At 41.7% G+C, this 25,567-nt stretch overlaps 1 protein-coding gene across 1 annotated transcript; it reads left to right on the forward strand.

Annotated features, from left to right (window-relative positions):
• The first annotated feature begins 4,460 nt into the window (after window positions 1-4,460).
• On the forward strand, window positions 4,461-8,885 carry LOC140633115 (uncharacterized). Its single transcript, XM_072825141.1, has 3 exons — window positions 4,461-4,565; window positions 6,002-6,481; window positions 7,176-8,885. The coding sequence occupies exons 1-3, from the start codon at window positions 4,461-4,463 to the stop codon at window positions 8,169-8,171; spliced, it is 1,581 nt and encodes a 526-aa protein (XP_072681242.1). The 3' UTR covers window positions 8,172-8,885.
• Window positions 8,886-25,567: the final 16,682 nt, after the last annotated feature.

Below are 25,567 nucleotides of genomic sequence, written 5' to 3' on the forward strand. Positions count from 1 at the left end.
GAAGGTCAAGAAAGTCCAAACAGTAGCTCATTTAAATCAACATAGAATCCACAGAAGTTGAATGATCTCCTTTTTGTGTATGTCTCCTTTTTTTTGTTTTGAGATTTTTATTTTTATGAGAGAGAAAGAGAGAGAGCGCCAAAGCCTTAACATGTATATACTTTGATTCTCTATTTAAACTTTAAGGGTATGTGGTCTAAGTAAATAAACATGGCTACATGAAGAAGATAATTAAGGAAATGCTTGTCGCATAAAAGTTTATAGCAGTTTATAAACAATAGTTTATAACTTTTGAAACAACCTAACCAGCTAAAAATTGGGGATTGGTTAAACAAATTGTGGGATATCTCTACAAAGGAATCTATTGTCATACCCATGATGTAGCAGATTATCAAATCAAAAGATGCTCCCTAATCACCAATAAGTGACAAGAGCAATTATAAATTATAAAAGGAATGCATAATATAATCTTCTTTTAGGTGATACTATAATATTGTTGAAAGCCTACATACCAAAATATTAACAGTGGTTATCTATGGGTGGTGGTATCACGGGGGATGTGTACTTCTTTTACTTTCTACATATATTTATTTCCAATGCATTCAATAGACAAGCATATCCTTTGTAGTAAGCTATACTTGAAACTTCAAGAGGAGTAGACTTTGTTATATTCATTGTTTATGTCCAAGATATAGCACAAAATATTGCACATAAGTGTTCCATAACTGTGTGTCGAAGAAAAATATATTTAAACATATATTTATATTTAGTTATTATAAATAAAATTAATATAGGATATAAATATAAGAAATATATATTCTCTAAAGCAAGAGTTGTGGCAGTCGTAATCTCAGAGGAAAGCAATATGTCACCAACACAACCATTCACAGAAGAAACAGTCACACAGGTCAGGCCAAATAACTACAGTTAAAGGAAGAAAACCACTAAGTAATCACTAAGTAAGTAGAACCAGCAACTTAGCTAAGGAAGCCAATGAGTATACTGAGTTCTAGAAACTGCATCCTCCACAGAGGGCCTAAGAAATCCAGGCTCTTGGCCAACAGGACTGACTCAGGCCTCCTTCACTTCCTTCTGGAATTCAAGTGAAAATAACTCCTCTCTTCTGAGCCCTGATCAGTAAGCTTGTTTCACACAGCTAGGGTGGGTGCTTAGAACCCTCCAGTGGGCTGGAGACATTTTGTAAGATAGGGAGTGTAGTCTGGAAGAAGGAATTTTTGGATTTTAAATGAGAAACAACTCTGCCATTACCAGCGTGTGAGTTTTGCCAAGTTGCATTTTCGTTCTACTTGTTTAGTATGAATTAGAAAAATAGCTGTTTGTCACAAGATTGAGGACAAAATGGATAATGACTGAAAAAAATTAAGAAGTACCATAACTAGGTGTTAAACTATAAAATATATTATCTTTACTACCCTAGAAAGAAATGCCCCATGTACATTCTAGAATGAGAATGCCATGTATGATTCATACGGAAGATGCTGAAATATAATATGTACTTAGGTTTTGGAGACCAGATACAAGTGGACTTGGGTGGCAGCCCGGGTGGCTCAGCGGTTTAGTGCCACCTTCCACCTAGGGTGTGATCCTGGGGACCCGGGATCGAGTCCCACGCCAGGCTCCCTGCGTGGAGCATGCTTCTCCCTCTCCCTGTGTCTCTGTCTCTGTCTCTCTGTGTCTCTCATGAATAAGTAAAATCTTCAAAAAAATGAGTGGACTTGGGTAACTAGATGAACACATGCAAATCTATTGGTTAAGTCTCTGCACGGAAGCATTCCTAGGTTTTTAGGTTATGACAGCCACAAATAGATGTGTTAACTGGAATAGCAGGGTGTGATTTTGCTGAACTTCGATATCTAGAGACAGGTCCCAACAACGCACAGGAATACATTTGCATTCCATACTTATTTTCCTATTACCTGAGCTCTATCTTCTATTCCACACCAAACAGCAAGCCCTTCCAGACAGCCCCATTTGTACAAATAAAGAGCCATTACTAATTTGTCATGAAACGCAGAAGGGGGAAAGTGTGGCACAATAAATAAGTGTACTGAACAGTAACAACAAAAGGATGTGAAAGATTGCATAGGTTAATGATTAAAATGATAGCCAAAGGGATGGAGTAGCTGGGGAGGGGTTAGGGATTCTTAAAGGAAAGCCCATTAGAACTATAAACAGAATGATCTTTTTTATTAAATCTGCAACTTCAACTCATTCAAGGTGGCTTTAATACAAGAACATAAGAGACAACACAGTGTGTGGCAAATGAGCTGTGATGTCAAGTGGAAATGACTTCATTGTTGGCATTGGACTTATTAGCTAAGACCTTGAGCAAATAACTTTTCTGAGCCCCAGTTTCAATATCTGTTCAAAAAAATAAGAGAACAGTTGTAGGAATTACTGATAATCTATGTGAAGTGCCCAGCTGACATGTAGGTGCGCATTAAGTAGTATCCATTGACAGTGATGACCTCTCACCCATAAACCTCAACCAATGTACCCAAGTAGTTTTATTCAAAATAAACTCCTTCCTCTGAAAACATAATGGAATTAACTAGGGAGGGGAAATCCTCTCCTTGCGCACTGAAGGTGAGTCACTGGCAGGCAGGCCAAAATTACACAAAGGGAGAGTTACTGATTTGAATATTGCTCTAAGTGAAAATTTTAAGCAAGATTTTCCAAAACAGCTTGGTGCTCTTTTGGCTTTTCTTTAAGTGTTGTGAATTTAAAGAATTTATTCAAAGTCTGTTCCTTAGGGCGCCTCGGCTCAGTCAGTTAAGTGTCTGCCTCTGGCTCAGGGACCCTGGGATGGAGCTCCACATCAGGCTCCCTGCTCCATGCAGACCCTGCTTCTCTCTCTCCTGCTACCCACCACCCCCACCCTTGCTTGTGCTCTCAGTCTCTCTCTCTCTCTTTTATTTTTATCTCTGTCAAATAAATAAATAAATAAAATTTTTTTTAAAAGAAAAAAGAAAGAGTATAGGTAAAGTAAATGAAACTGTAGACATATGCAGACAAATATTTTACACGGCTGTTTTTATGGAACTGTCAATCAATCTCTCTCTCCCTTCCCCTGCCCTCCACACACACTAAGGATGAGCATCATTTTAGCTAAACTCAATGTCAGCCTTGCTTCTTTGTTACCTTTACCTGTCCTTACTCAAATTATTCTCCTCAGATTCCAAACTGGTCCTCACTATCCGATTGTGTGAATCCAAGATCAGACATCTCTAAAGCTTATTGCCTACGTGGCCATGACATTATTGTTTGGCTGTCTTCATTAACATGACTTCTATTGTCTTCATCAACACAACTTTTTTATTCTAGGAAGCTCTGGAGCAGAGAGATAAATGTTTATCGATTCTCAATGCTTTTTGAAACACTCACCTCAAGACACTCATCTTATGTCCACCAATCCAAAACTAGTTTATCATAATCATTAGCTAATTCTAATTAAGCCCTTGTATTGAAAGACCCATTTTAAACTCAAACCCAAAAACCACTTAAATAGTCCAACATTGTCCTTCCTGCTCCAAGATGCTATTAAAACTTTGTCAAGGAAGAAAGCTTACTTACCATGGTAAGCAACAAACTCAGTTTTGCCTTAGCAACAGGCTGTTTTGGTAGTATTTTTAGGGAGCTAGCATTCAGCAATTGCAAGCCTTCTTGGAGCGGGTGTTCTTAGTTTGATGATTATAGTATATAGGAGGGGGGTGTATGGGTATAATTTGATCTATAATAAGAAAGGTTTTTATATCTAGTGTTAATGTGGCTGCTGCCTTTTACTGTTTTCTTCTGTCATTACATTCTTGCTTTACCCTAGTGAAATTCCCTTAAGCTTTCTTCTAAATGCTGTACTCTCCCCTCACTTTCCTTTGTTCTTCTGGTGTGCAATGAAAGGTCTCAGGCATTCCGCACATCTAAAAGACTACAACCATGACCCCATATTCACTAGACAACAACTCACTGAAGATTATCATAATCCTCCAGAGGACCCTTCTCCTAATTAGCAGATCTTTCCCTGGTCACACTAGCTACACAGCTCAACCTGGCCAGTCCAGAATTGTTACATCTCTACAAGTGGTTACTGAGACAGCTTCACAGCTTCTGAGGACAAAGAAGACTGTCTTTTCCATGGAAGAACAATGCTTCAAAAAAAAGCTAAAAAAAAAAAAAAAAAAAACAATGCTTCAAAACATCCTTTGAATGGCTACTTTCTAACCTAGGGAGTCTCAACTCATGTTATTTTATTGCAGATTCCTGTTTCCTATTTTTAAATTCCCCTCACCCTTATGCCCACCAACTCCCAGCAAGTTGCTGCTTTAACAGGTGGATCTTTGCAACCTAATGTTTGTAGTAGTCAAGACCAACACAGAAATGCTTTTAAGCATTTTTATGATCATGGAGATTCTGATGCAACCATTGTAAACTATAAAATCATCATGGATCAGCAAGGCCATGCTGCAGTTTTCCATTTGGAAACCAGCAATGAAGTGTTTAAAACAAAAGAACAATGTGAAGATAAAGCAGAAACAAAGATTGGTATCGTTGGTGGGCTAGCTTTTCAGAATGGTAGAAGATACTTTTTTTAAAATGAGGCAATGAGTGTAAATAATTAATAATAGCAAGTTATATAATGAATAGTTTCCTTGCCCCTTGTTTCATGCCTTTTTAAAAACTTTTCCTTTTATCCTTTTGGTCTGCTTTTTAAAAAAGTTAGTGTTTCATACATTTTGAAGTGGCATAACTAAGGCGAGGCCACAACAAAAATATAAAAAGAAATATAGAATAACAGGTAATAGCTGCTTTTTCTGCTATGGACTTATAACTGTTAATTTCTATTTTGCATTACTTCTCCCGGAATAAATGAGAAACAGATTCAAAAAAAGGACCTAGAACATTGAGATTTTTAGTAATCTAACCCACTCCCCACTTAGCAGAGCAATACATTGACAACAGTGGTGAGACACAAGCTTTTTATTATACATTCCCTAATTTTAAAAAATTAGCGTGTTTAGAACATGCATGTACTATACATGCATAAATTTTATACATGTCTTATTATACCAATATAATTCATAAGACATGTATGGTACACAAAATTGAAATTTTGTTAAGTGTGGAGGCTAAAAATACAGAAATAGAAGATACCAATTTTTGTGTTTAATCCAAAAGATTTTCCTACATTCCCTGAGATGAACTAGTCTGAACTATCAAATTAGACCTTTCAAGGTTTTCCTTGCATCTTTAAGAAAGTTTATAATAGGGCAGCTCCGGTGGCTCAGCAGTTTAGTGCCGCCTTCAGCCCAGGGCCTGATCCTGGAGACCTGGGATCGAGTCCCACGTCAGGCTCCCTGCATGGAGCCTGCTTCTCCCTCTGCCTGTGTCTCTGCCCCTCTGTCTGTCTCTCATGAATAAATAAAATCTTTAAAAAAAAAGCGCAGCCCCCAACACACCAAAGTTCTAGATTCTCTCATTCTACCTTAAATAGATTAATTAATTAATTAAAAAATCTCACTCTCAGTCTTCATCTCTGGGATGATCTAGTTCTGCAAGGAGAAAAAGCAGCACTGGGGTGTAAGAGGCAGAGACACAGACAGAGGAGAAGCAGGCTCCATGCAGGGAGCCCGACGCAGGACTCGATCCCGGGACCCCAGGATCAGGCCCTGGGCTGAAGGCAGGCGCCAAACCGCTGAGCCACCCAGGGATCCCTCAAGGGTGCTATTCTTGACAAGAGCCTCCGCGGCAGCCAGAGCAACGTCCAACCCAACTGGCCTCAGATCATTTCATAATTCGGGGGTGGGAGGTGGGGGGTGGGGAGCTTTGAATCTCTGTCTTGGCCCCTGGCAGACTAACCTAGGAAAACAGGCTTGTCGGGGAGAGAGAGTGAAAAAGTGAACCAGGGGACATTTCGGATGCTGGGGTGCGGCACGGAGTCTCGTGTTTATTCTTCGTGCCTGGGACACGGCCGGCTTTGAATCAGAACATTAAATACACAGCACCGCAGCCTGGGCCCGGCCCGGCCTCTGGCGTGTGGCGCGAGGCCCTCCGCCTCGCCAGCGGGCCCGGCCCTGGTTCCGCGCTCCCGGGAGTGCCGGGCCCCCGCGCAGCCGGCGCAGCTCGGGTCACCCCTGGTGGGGGTTTCTCCGCTCCTGCCTCCCCCGCCGACGCCGTCCCAGGAGGAGGGCGGAGAGGCGCGGCCGGGCTTCCTCGCCGGGACCCCGCGGGCCTCTGCGCGGAGGGCGGAGCGGGAGGGGGGCCCGGCGAAGGCGGGAGAGGGCGAGCCGGAGGGGAGCACGGGGAGGCCGGGAAGGGCGTCACTGCTCGCTTTCCCCTTCAGGAGCGGGCGGCAGAGGCGGCGGGGCGGGGCGGCGGCGGCGACGGGGTTCGCAGCGGTCCTCGCCTCCACTCCTCCGTGGGCCGCGCGGAGGGAGCGCGGGCGCGGCCGGCTGCACCCACCCGGGCCGGAGGGCAGGGCGCGGGGGGGGGGGGCTGCGCGGGGGGGCTCCGCGGGCTGGGCGGCCGCGCGTCTCCCGGACACTAGGGCTCCGGCTGCACCCACCCGGGCCGGAGGGCAGGGCGCGGGGGGGGGTGGCTGCTCGGGGGTGCTCCGCGGGCTGGGCGGCCGCGCGTCTCCCGGACACTAGGGCTCCGGCTGCACCCACCCGGGCCGGAGGGCAGGGCGCGGGGGGGGGGGCGCTGCGCGGGGGGCTCCGCGGGCTGGGCGGCCGCGCGTCTCCCGGACACTAGGGCTCCGGCTGCACCCACCCGGGCCGGAGGGCAGGGCGCGGGGCGGGGGGGCTGCGCTGGGGGGCTCCGCGGGCTGGGCGGCCGCGCGTCTCCCGGACACTAGGGCTCCGGCTGCACCCACCCGGGCCGGAGGGCAGGGCGCGGGGGGGGGCGCGGGGGGGCTCCGCGGGCTGGGCGGCCGCGCGTCTCCCGGACACTAGGGCTCCGGCTGCACCCACCCGGGCCGGAGGGCAGGGCGCGGGGCGGGGGGGCTGCGCTGGGGGGCTCCGCGGGCTGGGCGGCCGCGCGTCTCCCGGACACTAGGGCTCCGGCTGCACCCACCCGGGCCGGAGGGCAGGGCGCGGGGGGAGGGGGCGCTGCGCGGGGGGCTCCGCGGGTTGGGCGGCCGCGCGTCTCCCGGACTCTAGGGCTCCGGCTGCCATCGGGCCGCGGCCGGGACGGAGCTCCCTGCGCTCCCCCGGGGGCCTCGGCAGCGCGGCCCCGCAGCTCCACGCACGCGGCGATGCGGGCGCGGAGGGGCGGGCGGGCGGGGGCGCGAGGCTGCCGCCAGCCGCCCGGAGCCGCTGTCCACTGCTGAAGCGCCGGCCGCCGGCGCCGCGCTGCCCGCCTGGAGCGACTCTGCTAGTACGGGACGCACGGGATGCCCGAGACGCCTCGCTCGCAGCCCGGACCTCCGCAGGCTGGGGTTCTCCTCGCCCGCCGCCGCCTGCTGCACTCGCTCACCCGCTTCGCCCCGGAGAAGGTCTGCCTGCCGGCCGCGCTGCCCCAGCGCCTTCGTCTTCAGTTCTCCGGCCTCCCCGTCGGCCCGCGTGGCGCTGCAGACCCCGGCGGCCAGGCGCTGCGGCTCGGCCTGCGCGGCGGACCGGGCGCGGCGGTGCGGGGCCGCTGCGCTGGGGCTGCGGGACTGCAGGACGTGCTGGCGCTCTCCCGCGGCCCAGTGCTCCCGAAGCGCTTCCTGCGCCTGCGGCACCGGGGCCGCCCGAGCAGCGGCCCCAGCCTTGGCCGCGCGCGCCCCCGCCGCTCCGGGCGCAGGTGGCCGGCGACGACCGCCGAGGCACCGGGGGCGTCGGGGAGCCCCTCTCGGGGGCTCCGCTTTCTCTTCTTCGGAACGCACGGCTTTTGGGATGAGATCCTCTTCACTTTCTTGGGCAGGCAGACGGGCCGACCAGCGGCCACACGTCGCTCTGGTCCTCCTTTCAGTAGGGCAGCTGCAGCTTCGTGGTGGAGAAACTCTACTTCCACCTGCACTGGAGCCGCGGCTGGAGCACCTGGAAGCGGTGCCCGTCTACGTGACGGCGTGGAAGCTGGGAGCTGTGCCGGGGGCCTGGGCCTCCGCTCGTGCGGCGCTTGCTCCTGGGACTATTCTCACTACCCACTCAATTTCATGGGCCTCATCACCCTGATGTATTTACCTGGTTGGATATTCCTTAGTGTGTACCAGGACCTACTTGGTGTTGTGCCGGGTTCAGTACATACCAACTATCTAAAAGAAAAAAAAAAAAAGTCATTCGAGTCCCGCGAACCAATTCGATTTATTTTTACACGTTTAAAACGGAGTGGTTTTTTTAGCCTTTTATTTTTATACGGTTTCCTAAGCTCTTCTAATATGTTTTATTCGACTTTTCGGTTTTTCTGACACTTTGGAACCTATGCATAATACAACATTTTGAAATTTTACTCGAAACATAACTCAAAGTACTTGTCAATATTTAAAATCCCTTACAAGCCCAAACAGCAAAACCATGATACCTTAACATCAGAAGCTGTAGTATATTCACTTATTTGGGCATGGGTGGGTGATAACTACTAGGTTTTTGTTGTTGTTGTTGTTGTTGTTGTTTAAGAATGAAGTTATTCAAATCAGAAATTAATGATCTACAAGATTTGGTGAAATTTTCTAATTCAGTGATTTTTTTTTACTTTCTTTTTAATCCAATTTCATTTTAATTCCCTGCCCTATTTACCAATCACTGCTGAAACTCAGTGTCTTTTATTCCTAGAATGACAGTTAATAACTCTTAAAGTGCCTCCCTCTAGCGCGCAAGTGGAAAGAAACTGACAAATGTGAAAACACATCCTATGGATCGATTTTTAAATAAATCTTTTCTAGCAACTCAGACAGGTGACACTGTGTTAAGATTTTTGATCTTCATCCTGGAGATGATTGTTTTTCCAATGTGGATTAGCCTTAAACGCCAAGTGTGTTGACATTGATCAGATGCTGTGTTATCTATAGTTGTAAACTTTTGTTGTAAAATGTTCACCTTATATGCCCAAAGGCCAAGCAAAATTTTATCACCCACAATAGTATTCTAACCCTAAGGACTCTTTCTACACGGAGCTTCAAGAACAGAAACAGTTCCTTGGAATAAAATGAACCTGAATGTTCATTATCCTCGCATTAGACCTAATTGCTTACCGTGAATACAGATAGGCGTTTTCAGAGTATTTCTGCCACGGCTCACTTGTAATCGTCTTTCTTTTTCCTTCTGGACCCACAGAGTTCTTGGGCCAAACCTGATGTGCTAATGTGCAGTATAAATCAATGATAGCTTTTTGGTGACTCATTATTGTCTGGAAGCTCCAAAGTTAAATGAGATGATAAAAACCGCTTTAAGAAATCATGTCTAATCAATAATAATGTACTTTAAGGTTGTTTGTTGTTTTATTATATTTAGAAAAGATGTAGAATTGAGTATAGCTCAGCCAAGGATGACTAACACTTTCTCAGTTTTCGTTATGAAAATTATGAGGAAAACTTACAGTTTGTACAAATGAATCGTTTCCACTTCAAATTATTAGCTTGTCTATGCTATGAAAGGGGACTTCTTTCTGGTTTCAAAAAATATTTGCTATGGCAGTAAAAACAAATATGTATTTAAATGATTGTTGGGAATAATTTTGAGAATGTTATTTAATTCACTATCTGAGGTTGTGAGCTAAATTATAAATAATGCAATATAATCAACCCCACCTGTGGAATGGATCGTGTCAAACTGATTATTTTAGCTAGTCAAAGCTGAGTAGCAAACCAAATGTTTGCAGAAAGTTAAAGTGTCACTTTATGAAACTTGGTCATAGGTAAAGGATTTCTGAAAACACTGGCCAGAGAAAAGTAGAAGTATAGACACTAAAGTTAGTCAGATGCTAAGCAAATATTTGTAATATGAATGTGACCCATTGCACAGGAATCTGAGTTAGGTGTGGCACCACACCACACCACACATTCCTGTGAATGCTTAACCAAATCCTTGACTTCTAGGATACTTGCTAAATGTACATGTTTGCACTTACATCCTTCATATACGGCTCCTCATCCCTGCTTACCTGCTTACCAGCATTCCTAGGTTCAGAAATCTGTCAGGAAGTAGGAAAGCCTGCTACTTTTTGTTTGTTTGTTTTTGCTTTTAATGTTAATCCTATTTTAAAGAAAAAACCAAGTTTTCCATCCATTCATTTCATTCAAGAAATAATTACTGTGCACCCATTATTTGCAAGGCATTTGCCTAAATTCTGCAGATACAGCAATGACCCAACACAAACAAAATCTGTCCTTATGAAGCTCAGGTATTAGTGTTTTGGAAGTTATACTTAACTCGGAAAGCTACTGTTTTAATACTAGGCAACGAGAGGCAGTTGCTAGGAGGGTCCTCATCAGGCTGGATATTCATCAGAATAAACATCAATCCATCATCTCTAAAACAAAAGTCCATTAACAGCCCCTCTTCTAGTTCTACAAAGACTTCATCCATATGTATTCCGGAAGTGATTATCCTGTCTATGAACTCGCACCTTGCTCTAAGACTTCTTGTTATGTGTTTACTCAATTTCTTAATTGACATTTTGCTATAACTGAAACTTGAAAGAAAAAACATGGCAAGAATCATCAGATCAATCAATTTTGTTAACTCATTAACAGTTCAGACATAGAAGTGACAAGCCAATATAATAGTTAATATTTAAGGAACACCACCTGCCAAAAATGAGCCTCTATTACATACATAAAATCTGAAGTGAATATATGTATATATCCACGTATATGTTTTAAATGAGTAACATTTATACATCTTAAGTAGATGTATATAATCTTAATATATATCCATATACAAAGTAATGCATATAAAATATGATCTATATCTCTTAATTGTAGATATATATACATATGTATACAGATACATACAGACACAAACCCACAGATTTTACTTAAACCTCTAGCAACCCTCCTTTTACAACCAAGACAATGAAACTGAAGCCGGAAGAGGTTAAGTAACTGCTCAAGTCATACAGCTATTGAATATTTAGACTTGAATCCAAGTACTCTGTACTCCAGGGTCTGTTTTTAACAGCAACACTGTCATGCCTCTGTCTACTGACCGCAATGATTTTGGATCTTCTACGGATTTCGCCTTGCAGTTTGTATTGCTCTTCCCTTTCACTATCACAAATGCAAGTGTAGATGTCTAATAACCAGGCACTAGTAACAAAAACACTCTATTCCATGGGAAATAACAACGATTTATTAATACCAGGATACATAACTGAAAATCAGCCTAGTACTAATTCCTCAGGTAATAGTCTTATACTTAAGCAGAGCTCTGAAGTGGAGTTCTTCATTTGAAGTCAGGCAATCTTGATCGAAGAATAATACACCAAGAGGCATGATACCTTATATCACAAGCTAGGAAAAATACATAATTATTGCTACATATTTAACATAGCATTTGGAAGGATCATCATTGTGAGAGCTAAATGCTCCAAAAGTTAAAATTAAATTTTTTTGCACCAACATTTATTCTGAGTTGGATTAAATACCTTAAAGTCTAAGGAGTCCTGAACAGAAAACATGGAAGAAAAGTAACAAGTATGATTTTTGCTCCATGTTTAACTTCAACAACACTGAAATTTTCTTCTAAAGGTGCTTTAAATTTTAAATCAATTCTATCTGGGCACTGTATCTACAGAGAAATATGATCTTTCAAGTTTCTCATGTTAACAAGGACATTTTTAGGTTCTGCAAAGACTCCAAAAGGTTGATAATCTATATCAATATTTCAGACATTTCGGTGTACCTAACTTTGAATATTTTATCAATATTTGACATTTCATGTTTCGACTCAGCAAAACACAACTTGGAAAAGTATGACCTGTCCTTTGTTATTTAAAAAATGTTTCTAATTGGTTAATCCTATCCTTTTGAAAAACTAATTTTCCCTACTGTTTTGAAATAGACTCCATTGACATAATGGACCTGGTTCTATTTAAGAGGGCTGGTGAAGAATTTTGGTAGACTGTTTTGGTTCTTTTTCCACTTCCATAATACAGTTAAAAATCAATATACTTGGAAAGGAATTTATAGTCATGCTACAGACTTGGAGTGATAAATAAATCATTGTATTGTAATATCTGAAAGCATTTTAATAAAATCATTTTTGTTTATATTAAAAGGCATTAAAAACACTTTGCATTTTAAATTAATTTTAAATATACTATCTCCAATATGTTTTCCAACATTGTTTAATGGAACTAAGCTCCTTTACTGAGGGGAAATAAAAGAAACACTCTTTCCCTCCCTCCATCAAACACATGCTTCAGTTTATGCTGAAGAGAAAGATGGCTGTAAAAGATGATGTTGTTGTGTTGCCAGGTTTTTTTTTTTCTTTCTATTCTTAGACTTGGTACCAGAGGAACCAACAAAAGCAGCAATTGTTTGTGTGGACTTCTATTCACTAGAATTTGCCTCATTCTGATTTTTAACATTGAGGTATGAAACCATCACAGAGGCAGTGGCTTCTAGACACTAGCAACCCAATTGTAAATTAAACTGGGATGAGTGTAGCGAATTTTTCCCTAGAGACTTTTTCTCTTAATATAAAGAGAACATAAATTTAGAGACTTTTCCCCTTAATTCTTAAATTCTCTTTGCAGAAATGGTCTTTCTTTCTCTTTTCCCCTTAGAGGAAAAGAGAAAGAAAGAAAGGGTGGGAGTGAGGGACTGGTCTTTGACATACAGAAAGACTTGATTTTCATCTTTTAATGATTCCATTAGAATCCAAACGTCACATGGACCAACTTTCCCATTTGGAAAAAATGAATTTTTACCATGGTTAAGGAGAGTCCAGGTTTGAAAGAAAGCTGGTTAAACTGGTTAACAACCAGTTCCATCCCAGGCAGGAATTATTGACATGACATCTCTGACAGATGGTTTCTCAACTCAGCTTGGACTATTCAAGGCAGTATTAATTATGTTTTTCATGCAAAGACTGAATGAAGGGAAAGCTATCAACAGCTGAGCTGATAAAACCCACTCTCTGTCAGTGAAGGAAAAGGCTTTTCAAGGCTTTCAGGAGCTAACATATCTTGTGTGTTGCACATTGCTAATGTATTGCTTAATACATTGCTTGTGTATTGCAATGAAACGTTTTATAAGGCACTCTTTTCTTGTCATTAAAAAATCAGTGTTTCATTCTTTTATCATGATACGTATGGTCTTACATCTTTCCAAATGATGCCTTCATTCACTGAGTCTAAGCAGCAAGGCTTTGAGAACTTTGAGAGTAATTGACATTACTTCAGAGAAAGAGGAAAAAAGAAACATTGGCTGTAGATAGAGGAGTTGAAGGTTAAATGGTAGGGACCCTGCTTGGGTTGCTAGAGTCTCAATGTGGCTGGACCCAGGAAAAGCTTTTGGTTGCTTCTCAGGGCTACCTACAGAATGTCAACTGGGGGACTTTCCTGATAGTTTCCTCTGGCAGGCCTAAACAGCTGCATTAAGAAAGGAATTGAGAGGCCACAGGTGTCACAGAAGCAAGTAGCTAGCCAGGAAGGATGAAAGATGCCAATCGGAAAAAGAGAATTATATATTAAAGGGAAAGCTAGCTCCACTTTTGATGGGATTCCAACAGACATTTAGGTTATATCTGAGATACTTTATTAACGTATTATTAAGATCCATGATGAAAATAAGACTTGTTTCACAGGATCTCAGATTCAGAACTTTAAATATTTGAAAGGTAGTTGTTGGAGAAAAATGGTATTGAGAAGAATATGCAGAAAGTTTACATCATCTAATTTTGATTACCCACTAACTTTTAGATACTAAAGCAAAATTAAATATGCTGTTGTACATTTCTGAGGGAGAACTATTTTAGTCTTAACCTTTTATTAGAAACAATGAATGGACAGGAAGATAAAATAAATAAGAAAATTCCCTGGAGTACATCAGAGCAAGTACTCAGATCCTAAGTACTCAAAAGCAAATATTTAACAAAATTTATCATTGTTCTTACTTGTAATGAGGATATTTTCAACAAACAAAACAGAAACAAAAGAATAATAAAGGCATTAATAGGAGATATAATGAAAAGGATAGTATTCAGTAGCTTTAGAGAGCCCATGGATTATCTTTCTATGTAAAATAATTCAGATTATGAATGCTTTTCTAAGTCTTTATATCATGTAAGATTTGAATTAAAAGAAAATGTTGAGTTCATGAAATGCTGTACACCCTTAGTTTGGTGAGGTATCAAAATGTGTACTTTATTATGTTAACATTTATTCAGCAAATTTTCTGAGGTTTTTTTTTTTTTTTGCATGTGTAATGATGTGATTGGACATACTATAAAAGTTTTAATAATGTGCTTTTAAAGTCTCTACAAATGTACAAGTAAACAGTCCACAACTTACTAAAACCTAAAATTATGGTATTTCAGGGGCACCCGGCTGGCTTAGTTGGTAGAGCATGTGACTCGATCTGGGGTTGTAAGTTCAAGCCCCACATTGGGTGTAGAGATTAATTTTTTAAAAAATTAAATCTTAGGGAAATAAAAATAAATAAAACCATGGAGTTTCAGAATTTGAGGAGAGAACTAAAGGTCATCTAATTTAACTTCCAGACAGTAGAATAATTCTTTCTAGATCCTCTTTTACAGGTGTCATCCACTCTCTTCTTGATCACATCCAATGAGATTATGATACTTACTCAGCTCTCGCAGGCCAAGAGAGCTGAGTCAGTATCATTTCTTTGTTCTATTGTTTTAGTTGCTAGAAAGTTCTTAACAGTAAGGGATATCTATAATTTTCACACATTTTCCAAGTTTTCACCCATCGAAAGAGGACCAAAGGTTTGAAGAAAGTTTCCAAGTGTGTCTTAATTGTTTTACTCCTGGTGAAATATCCAAGATCTTTCAGCGATAGATAATAAAGTGTACAATTAGAAGATTATTATCTACTTCAATCAGGGCACTTTATTTCTGCAAATGGGAACAATATTAAGCACTATTACCTTCTTTAGCAGCTCTGACCACTTGATTGTTTCTTTTCTTTTTTTTTTTAAGGAGATTTATTTATTTGAGAGAGGGAGCAAGCTTGGGGGTAGGGGAGGGGCAGAGGGAGAGGAAGAGAGAGTCCTAAGCAGACTCTGCACTGAGCATGGAGCCAGGCTTGTGATCTCAAGATTCTGAGATCACCACCTGAACTGAAACCAAGAGTCTGACTGATGTTCAACTGACTGTGCACCCCAGGTTCCCCCCCACTTCAATTGTTTCAATTGAACTTTTATTTCTCCAAACACTCCAAGTCTCTTGTAAACTGCTGTTAAGCCCGTGATCACTGTGTATATGCACATTCGTATAAAAATAATTGGTATGGATCTGTTCTATTCCCATACTCCATGAATTGGCTTGAAGTGAATGATAGAGAAATGAAGGCAAGTTGAGTGAAGAACAGAGAATCGACCATTGAATTCACTCTTCATTTCCTTCATTCCTCTGATTTTCCTACTCTCATTTTGAGAATGAGCATTTGTCATTCTTTATGTTTTCTCCACAGTTAGGAAAGAATCTAGCACAGAGCCGTACTCAAATTTTGTTGCTGATGATGAACTTATCTGAGCTTTCATGTCAGACAATTCAATAGTGAAAGCAGGAATTAGGAATGTGCCACATGGCCACATGGCCACACAGGACATTAATTTATGGAACATACACGAGACTCACCACGTGCCTAGAATTATGTGGAATTTGCTTAGTCTCTCCTCTCCTTCCCTCATCTGTTCAGCAACTTCTTTTGTCAGGTGCAGAACTCTATAAGAGATTTTAGCTACATTATAGATTAAAATTTGTAAGCTATTTATAGAACCTAAATACCCTTTGAAATGTTATTTTGGAAATATGAATTTTAAAAAACCGACGTGCAAATGAACTAGTTTGTGGTATAAGTATTACTACATGTCACTTCCCTAAAGACTGTCTTGCTCAGTTTGCAGCTTACTGATACCTGTCTTGATTTTTGTTGTTTTTTTTTGCTGATGACTTTCTGGATTTTGGCAATTTTTGAATAAAAAAGAAAAACAAAATTCAAAATTAGTTATATTTAGAAAATTGCTGCTAGTGACAGGTGGTAAACATTTATGTTTATTATCTATGTATCTGATCACTTCTTGGTATATTTCCAACTCCAAATATTATTGACAGATTGTATTAGTCAGGATTCTTCAGAGAAACAGAACCAATAGGAGATATATATGTATAGGTAGACAGATATTGTGATAGATAGATACAGAGATAGATAGAGATATACAAAGAGAGAGGCTTATTATAAGGAATTGGCTCACACAATTATGGAAGCTGACAAGTCCTGAGACCTGTGGGGTGAGTCTACAAGCTGGAGACCCAGCAGGGCCAATGGTGCAAGTTCTAGTCTGAGCCCAAAGACCTAAGAACCATAAGAAACAATAGTGCACCTTCAATTCAAGACTGGCAGTCTCAAGACAGGAAGAGCTGATGCTTCAATTGGAGTCTGAAGGCAAGAAAATACCAATGTCCCAGCTAGAAGGCAATAAGGCAGGAAGAATTTCCTTTTATTCAGAGATGGTCAGTCTTTTTGTTCTATTCAGGACTTCAGCGATTGCATGAGGCCCACCCACATTAGGAAGGACAATCTGTTTTACCTCATCTATTGATTTAAATATTAAACTCGGGGCACTTGGGTGGCTCAGTCACTGAGCATCTGCTCAGATCATGATCCCGGGATCCTGGAATCGAGTTCTGCATCAGGCTCCCTGCAGGGGGGAGCTTCTCCCTCTGCGTATGTCTTTGTCTCTCTGTGAGTCTCTCAGGAATGAAATAAAATCTTTAAATATATATGTTTATATACTATATGTCAGCCAGAAATATCTTCACTGAAATATTCAGAACATTTGATGAAATATTCAGGCATCCTTGGCTCCATCCAGTTAAGACATAAAATTTACCATCATACAGAGCAAAGCATTTGAACCAAAGGATTAAAAATGAGCATAAGGAAAATTGAGGAGGGTTTATTCACTCACCTGTTCAACAAATATTTAAATGTGTATTATGTGTTAAAAGCCAAAGGAGACATAGATAATTCTTCTTCTCATGGAGCAAAGATACAGATTTTAAAACAAAATTTTATGTCAGAGAAAGGTGCTATTGGAGGAGAAATAACAGACCACCACCTAGACTGAAGAACATGGTGGCAAAATTCTACAAAGAGGGTCCAGGATGCTAAAGGTCCTGGCAAGAGTGAGTATCAGACACTGAGTAACTCAAAGCCCATGGAGTGTAGATTAAGAGAGAGTAGTATAGAAGGGTGAGTGAGCAGGTCCTGCAGCCTTCCTGGCACATTAGAGTAGGAGAACCATTTCCTAAGGGTGTTGACAAGTTACTTAGAGAGTTCAAACAGACAAAGGACTGATCCTCTTTGCATTTTTTAAAGGAAACTGAGAGAGGACAAGATGAGAAATAGAAAAAGCCAGCTACGGGGCTATTATACAAAAAAGTGAGAGGGGCACCTGGGTGGCTCAGTGGTTGAGCATCTGCCTTCGGCTCAGGTTGTGATCCCGGGGTCCCTGGATCAAGTCCCACATTGGGTTCGCTGCAGGGAGCCTGTTTCCCCCTCTGCCTGTGTCTCTGCCTCTCTCTGTATGTTTCTCATGAATGAATGAATGAATGAATCTTTAAAAAAAAGTGAGAGATGGATGCTGGGCTGGGCCAGGATTGATGGTGGAAATGGACTAGCATATTACATCTGAGAGACACGTAAGAGACCCAGCAGACACTGTGTGGTGATTAGATGCAAGGAGAAGGAGAGAAGCAGATGCAGTTGGCTGAGAAGTGACTGTAGACTCAGAGCCTTGAGGACCTCCCAGAGCAAGTGATAAGAGGAAGTCTGCAAGAGAAGCAGGGATAAATGGTCAGATAAGCAGGTGGTCCAGAGAATGTGGTTTGGCAGACAACAGAAGAGAGAAGGAGGATGTGTTCAGTATCATTAAATTCAACTTGAAATGAAAGCAAATTAAGAACAGAATCAATGACCATTGTATTCCAAGATATTCAGGAAGAGGAAGCGTAAGCAAGGATCTGAGATGTGAAACTGAAATATACTGAGGGTTGCAACTTGGGAAAATGATGATGGTGGCATATGTGACTGGTCTGAAAAGTGGCTGTGGGGGCACCTGGGTGGCTCTGTTCACTAAGCCTCTGGCTCCTGGTTTCGGCTCAAGTCATGATCTCCTGGGAGGGGAGGGTGGGGAGATTGAGCCCCATGTGGAGCATCACAGAGGACTCCCTGCTGAGTGGAAGTCTGTCCCACTCTCCTGTCCTCTGCCCCTTCTTCCCCCCCCCACCCTATCCACATGTCTTTCTCTCTCTCTCAAATAAATAAATCTTTAAAAAAATATAAAAGTAGAGGGAAAGGACTGGCCTGTAGGCAAAGAGAGGTAAAGGGTCAAGGGAGAATTTTTTATCTTCTAAATCGGGAGATTTGTTCATATATAAATGTTGCTGGGAAGGAGCCAGTATAGAGGTTGAAGGTACAAAAGGAAGGAGATATTAGATCTCTGGTTAAAGTAGGTTTAAGGATAATTGATAACTAGGGGATCCCTGGGTGGCACAGCGGTTTGGCGCCTGCCTTTGGCCCAGGGCGTGATCCTGGAGACCCAGGATTGAATCCCGCGTCGGGCTCCCGGTGCATGGAGCCTGCTTCTCCCTCTGCCTATGTCTCTGCCTCTCTCTCTCTCTGTGTGTGACTATCATAAATAAAATAATTTAAAAAAAAAGAATAATTGATAACTATGAGTGATGAGAGCTCACTATTTGTTTTCTATGCATGACATGTATCAGTTTAATTCCCACAGCAACCTCCTCATAGGTACTATAATTATCTCCATTTTTACACATGCTGTTATTGGCACATGGGGTAGTTAACCACCTTGCCTAAGGCCACGAGAGGTAGAGCCAGGACTTGGGCCCAGGCAGTCTGGATCCCAAGCTGCATTCTCTGAACACCTACATAGTCAAATGGAGGAAAAACGTAAAGGGGCAGATAGAAAGGGAAGAAGAACCTGGGATTGGCTCTACACTGAATGTCCATGCTGCCCATATACAATCTAATAAACAAGCCAGAGAATGCATCTGAAACCAGTTCTACTCAAAGAGAATTCAGATGCTTATCTGTTGACTAACTTTTGTATTTTGGATTCAATTATAGATTTGTTTATTCAGTAAAGACTTTTTGAGCACCTACTATGTAATAGGCACTGAAAATGCCCTGGGATTACAAAATGAGCAAATCTAGGAATGCCTGGGTGACTCGGTCAGTTAAACATCTCCCTCTGGTTCAGACACGATCTCTGGGTCCTGGGATCGAGCCCTGAGTCCATGGAGTCTGTGTCTCCCTCTCCCTCTGAACCTCCCCCCTTTCTTGTGCTCTTCCTTGCTCTCTCTCAAATGAATGGATAGAAAAAATCTTTTAAAAAATATGAGCAAGTCTAACATGGACCCTATCCTTGATACCCTAACTTATTGTATTACTCAGCTCAGGCCACAGACCGGTGCTGTGAGCAGCAGAAACTTATTTTCTCTGTTCTGGAGGCTGGAAGTCCAGGATCAAGGTCCAGCAGGATGGTATCTTCCCGGCTTGCTGATGGCTGTCTTCTCACTTGTCCTCATATGGCAGAGAGAGAGCAAGGTCTCTGGTGTCTCTTCCTATAAGGAGTAATCCTATCAAGATCATAGTATTACCCTTATGATCACATTTAAACATTACCTCCATAAAGGCCCTGTCTCCAGATATAGTGACATTGGGGGTTAGGGCTTCAATATATTCATTAGGGAGGGGAGGAGGGGAGATAAAATTCAGTTCATAGTATATATTCTTTCTTAATTCCCCCAATGACCCTGTATGGTGGTGGTTGTTGTTATTTTTTTATTATCGTTATTAATTTACAGTTCACAGATGAAGTGATTGAAACCTATCTGCCAAACAGCTAGTAAGGGACAGGAATGAGACTCCATTTCAGCATTCTTTTTAGGCAACACATCAGTCTCTTAGAAAGTCCAGGGTGGTATTATTAGTCAAGAGGGAAAGACTGTAAAAAAGAAGGAGCATCCTGTTAGTCTTAACCCTCTATAGTTATATAAACCAATCATCATTGGTTTTTATTCTCTCTAGAGATAAATTCTATTTTGTCCATGCCTAATTTTAACCTTTCTTAGTAATTATTCACAGATTTCTAAGTGAGTCCCTCCCCATTTTTATTTTATTTTTTCTCCAGAGTCTATTTGTTACCCAGAAAATTAGCTCTCTGGAAACATCAGATCACAGACACTATGTCTCCAGGACTTTCTGCAAGCTAACACAGAGGTTTAAAGGGCAACTACACTCAGAGTCAATTCGCTTCAATTTCATACAATATATCTTGAGATTAGTGTTTAATATAGTTGCCCAGTGTTATATTTCCGATGTATTATAACTTTTACTGGGTAATCACATTTCCATTAAGTTTATAGGGTATTTATTTCCATTTCAGAAGCATGAATTCCTAATATTATTTCTAGATGATCTATAAATAACTGTAGATATGCTTGCCAGTGTGTTGCTTTGCCTTTGATGGTATAAAATGGAAAACATAAATAACAAAGTATTTTGTTTTCTTACCCAAAGGAAAGAATATCTTTTTTAAATCCATAAAACTGTATATTACTTTGGAAGCTGTATGCAAATCAGACAATTTAGACGCAATATCAGAAGGAAAGGTGGTCTCCTAGGAAACTCTTGGCAGTTTAAATGTTTGGTAAGTTCCTTCTTCAATTAAAGCAGAGTACAGTAAAGGGACATATCCCTTGAGTCACCCCATGTATTAGAAGTCATCAGCCTTCCCAAAACACTAGAGGTAGTCTGAGTGAAAACTTGTTGTTGGAGCAACTGGGTGAAATCCTGGAGCATAAATAAATTCCAGATTTTAACTTCACCACACAAATCACATTTGGGGGGATAATATGTTTAATTTCATGGTAAGAAATTCTGTCGAGGGTCAACTTGCTGTCCCCAAATAGTTGAAGTATGTCAATGGAAACTTCTCAAAAATGGTAAAGGTCAGTGAATGGCCTTTCTACAAAAATACTTTTCCAATACTAGACTTTCTTGAATAGGCTCATTCACTAAATCAGATAAATGTTAATAAATAATTTGATAGTCAACTTTACACCAGGATGAACCAATAGAACACTTGTTTTGTTTTGTGCTTTGGCCTTTTATAAAACACAGTTGGGAAAGGGTTGCCCTAAATGGATCAACTAACATTCAGCCTATGCCATGACTCACTCTGATCTTCTTACTGTTGGTAACTCTACAACAAAAGCACTCCTTTTGCCCAGGATTTAAATGTATTAAAAAAGTTTCTCAAAATTTAAGAGTAGTTGAGATTCCTCCTTTTTACATACCTTACATGCAGCCAGGAACCCAGAATCTCCTCTGATATATCATTTACATTAATTTCTTTCCATTCCCTCGGCCTCCAGAACAAACAGAAATCAACTACAATCTCATACATTACCTCCCTCACCCAAATTTCTGTACAGTTCAATGTTTAAACTAATCTTAGAGGACAGTATCAGGAGCTACATCTTCTACTGTACACCTAATACCTGTAGTTGACTTTTAGCAAAGCAACTTCATCCATCATATTAAACAGTTTATTTTTTATGTTATTGCTTTATATTAATATATAGATGCATTTCAGTTTTATCTTCATGTAGAGCCATGAATATAAGGTTTCATCCCCATTTCTGTTTATTCATTATTTAATATCCCTGATAATTTTTTCTCCCTCAAGGACATTTCTGTAAGTTTCTTTCATGTAAGTGCCAGAAACATACTTTCTGCAATTTCCAGTTTTTATATACTGTTTTGTAGAAGAGCTTGGTACTTCAAATTGTGGCATTTTTTAAGGTTTTTATTTATTTATTCATAAGAAACATACAGAGAGAGAGACAGAGACATAGGCAAAGGGAGAAATAGGCTCCCTGCAGGGAGCTTGATGTGGGACTCCATCCCTGGACCCTGGGATCACAACCTGAGCCAAAGGCAGATATATGCTCAAACACTGAGCCACCCAGGTGCCCCAAAATAACAGAATTTAAAGACTGGTGCTGGCAAGTTCCAGGACTTGGGGTCAGCAAATAAGCAGAAGCCACACTTCCAAGCAAGGTACACTGTCTGCTTCTCATCCTCTGTTATCACCCCTCAGGCTGCCACAGGCCAAGTTTTGGAGTGTACATTTTTAGTAGAAGTAAGACAGCCCTCTTAATTGCAGCTTGCAAGAAAGCACTAGGACCAGAACTATGTTAAGGACACTTTCCCAGGAGGGCACAGATGTTCTGGGTGAAGCTCAGGTCTAATAGTTATGAATCCTTCAGTGGATCCATATTTTTTTATTCCAGAAAGTGTGTGTATGATCTGACTCTGAGCCTATGTACAGACGTACATGGGAGATCTAACAAGGGAAAGTCCTGTTACCTGACCTATTTCCACATTGTCTAAACCAAAAGTGAAAAATCCATTTAGCCATGGGCTATAGAAATACAAATAAGAAAGAAAGATTTACAAGTAGAATATCTCTGACTTGATTTATGATTGTATAAAACAGTATGTTTTTCTACTTGTTTTTCTTGTTATCTGAGAGTTGAAAGCTATCCACTTTAAAACAAATACAGCATCATAGAAACATAACTTATTACATTACCTAATAAATGACAAATGTAAACATAATACTTATAAATATATATTAATAACTTTCTTGTATTAGTCTGGGGCTTCTTTTGATTACCTTGCATAGTATATTAAGTGATTCATACAGTTGAACTCTTTTACATGTTTTAGAAGACGAGCATATCTTAAAGTAATATGCTTAACGTTTTCAAACAGAAATTTGCAAGTCTTTCATCTTTTAAAGTGCCCTTGCTTTCTTTTTTGAATGTATTTATCATTCAGTGGCCCATAAGAAATGGTTACATTAGCACATTATAGTAGCATGTTGTTATAAATTTGTTGAGTATGGATATGGTTTAACTTAAGGAATATTAATTTGGAATAAAAATGATTTATGTATTTTTATCATTCAAATATTAATGTAGTCTAAGAGCAAGATACTTTAATACGCAGAGTTACTATTGAAAGATATGTATTTAGTGTCAGCATACCTATTCAGTCCCTGTTTTTGTGGATTGTTCCCTTGAACTTCCTCTATTACAGAATTCCCCTTAGTACTTCTTGCACAGATGGCTTCGTGGTCACATATTCTTTCAGTTTCTGCTTATCTTGGAAGCTCTTTATCTCTCCTTCTAATCTGAATGAGATCCTTGCTGGATAAAGTATTCTTGGCTGCATGTTCTTCTCATTTAGGACCCTGAATATATCCTGCAAGCCCTTTCTGGCCTGCCAGGACCATTGGAGGGGTCTACTGTTATGCTAATACTTCTCCCCATAAAATTTAGAGATTACTTTTCTCTTGCTGCTTTAAGGAAATTCTCTTTATCTATTAAATTTACAAGTTTCACTATTAAATGTCCAGGTGTAGAGCGGTTTTTATTGATATTGGGGTTGGATCTATCTATTTCCTGGATCTGAATGCATGTTTCCCTCCCCAATTTAGGGAAGTTTTCAGCTATGATTTGTTCAAATACATATTCTGGACCTCTGTCCCTTTTGGTACCCTCGGTAACACCAGATAAACGTAGATTTTTCTTTCTGAGGCTGTTATTTTTTCCCTTACCCTATCCTCATGACCTTTTAGTCATTTTCTCTTTTTTCCCAGTTACCCTCCTTGCCGTCAACTTGTGCTCTATGTCACTCACTGTTCTTGTACTTCGTTAACCCTCATCGTTAGGACCTCTAGTTTGGATTGCGTCTCATTTAATTGATTTTTAATTTTGGCCTGATTAGATCTAAATTTGTTGTGCCCAAGATCGCGAATCCGAGAAACCACCGAGGAGCCAACACTGATGCAAACACATGAGGGTTTATTTACAAGCTCGAGCTTGGGTCCAGGAATACCCGACACAGCAGAGCAGGGACTTGGACCCTGAGGTGGGTTTCAGATTAGTTTTTATAGGCTGGTCTAGGGGATCTTCAGAAGGGCTAGAGGAATTTCTCAAGTTCTGTTTACATTTTGATATGGGACTTTCAAGGGCATTGAGCTCTGTTCTTATTCTAATAGGGGCTTCCTGCCCTTGTCTTGGGCTCTGTTCTCTTTCTAATAGGGGCTTTCTAGGACGTTAAACTGTAAGCTGTTTTCTTCCTGTAACTGAAGTAAGGTAAAGTTCAGCTCTTATTCACAGGGGCCTGGGATGGCTGCACTTGTGATAACGCTGAACTCAAAGTGGAATGGCCTTAATTTTCTCAGCCTCCACATTTCCCCCTCTCAGAGGAGCCTAAGGAAGGACCCAATCATGGGTCCAGGTTGCTCTCAGAGTGAGCCAGGGGGAATGATTAAACCAGGATTCTAACCAACCTTGTTGCTATTCTCGCTCCCATTTACATTCCAGGGAAGAAGCAACATCTTCGGTTAAGGCAGCACATAACCATCCCCACTCCACCCTTTGTTGTAAGACTAAGTCTAATCCCCTTCTATTTTGAAAGACAACCTCAGACTAGGGAGTCTTGGAGGTGGGAAATAAGTGAGAATGGCACAGTCTTAGCTTTAGGGGATTGTCCTTGTCCGGTTGGCTTTTCCATTCTGGAACAAAGTCCTTGAGAACGGCGTGTGGGTCAGCTGGCCGGATGTGGGTGTAGTGGACCCAGGGAGTAATCCCGTCGACCTTGAGAGCGGTGAGAGTGGTCAGGATCACGATGTAAGGTCCCTTCTAGCGAGGTTGAAGTGTCCGGTGTTGGTATCTCTGCACGTACACCCAGTCACCTGGCCGATATCAATGGGGGTCTGGGGGTGGCCCAGTCTCATAGAGGGCCCTCAGCTTAGGCCACTCCTGCTCATGGGTTCATTGTAACACTTGGAAGTAGAAAAGAAGTTGGTGATCATCAAATTCAGCAAGCCCCTCAGGTTTTAAATTGGGGATAACGGGTGGAGGAAGACTGAATATGATCTCGTAGGGAGTCAGTCCCATCTTATATGGGGAGTTCCTCACCCTATATAGGGTGAAGGGGAGGAGAGTCAACCAGTCCCCACCAGTCTCCAGGACTAATTTAGTTAAGGTCTCCTTTAATGTTCTGTTCAACCTCTCTACCTGTCCTGAGCTCTGGGACCTATATGCAGAATGTCATTTCCAATCTGCCCCAAGTACTAGGGCCACTCCCCGTGTTACCTTAGAGATGAATCCTGGGCCATTGTCTGACCCAATCTTAACAGGAAAACCATACCTCGGTAAGATGTCTTCCAGCAGTTTCTTGGTCACGGTCTGTGCCGTTTCAGGTTTGGTGTGAAATGCCTCTGTGCATCCTGAAAAAGTATCTACAAACACTAATAAATACCTGTATCCGTATT

The sequence above is a fragment of the Canis lupus genome, chromosome 5 (assembly GCF_048164855.1).
Source record: "Canis lupus baileyi chromosome 5, mCanLup2.hap1, whole genome shotgun sequence".
Taxonomy (NCBI): Eukaryota; Metazoa; Chordata; class Mammalia; order Carnivora; family Canidae; genus Canis; species Canis lupus.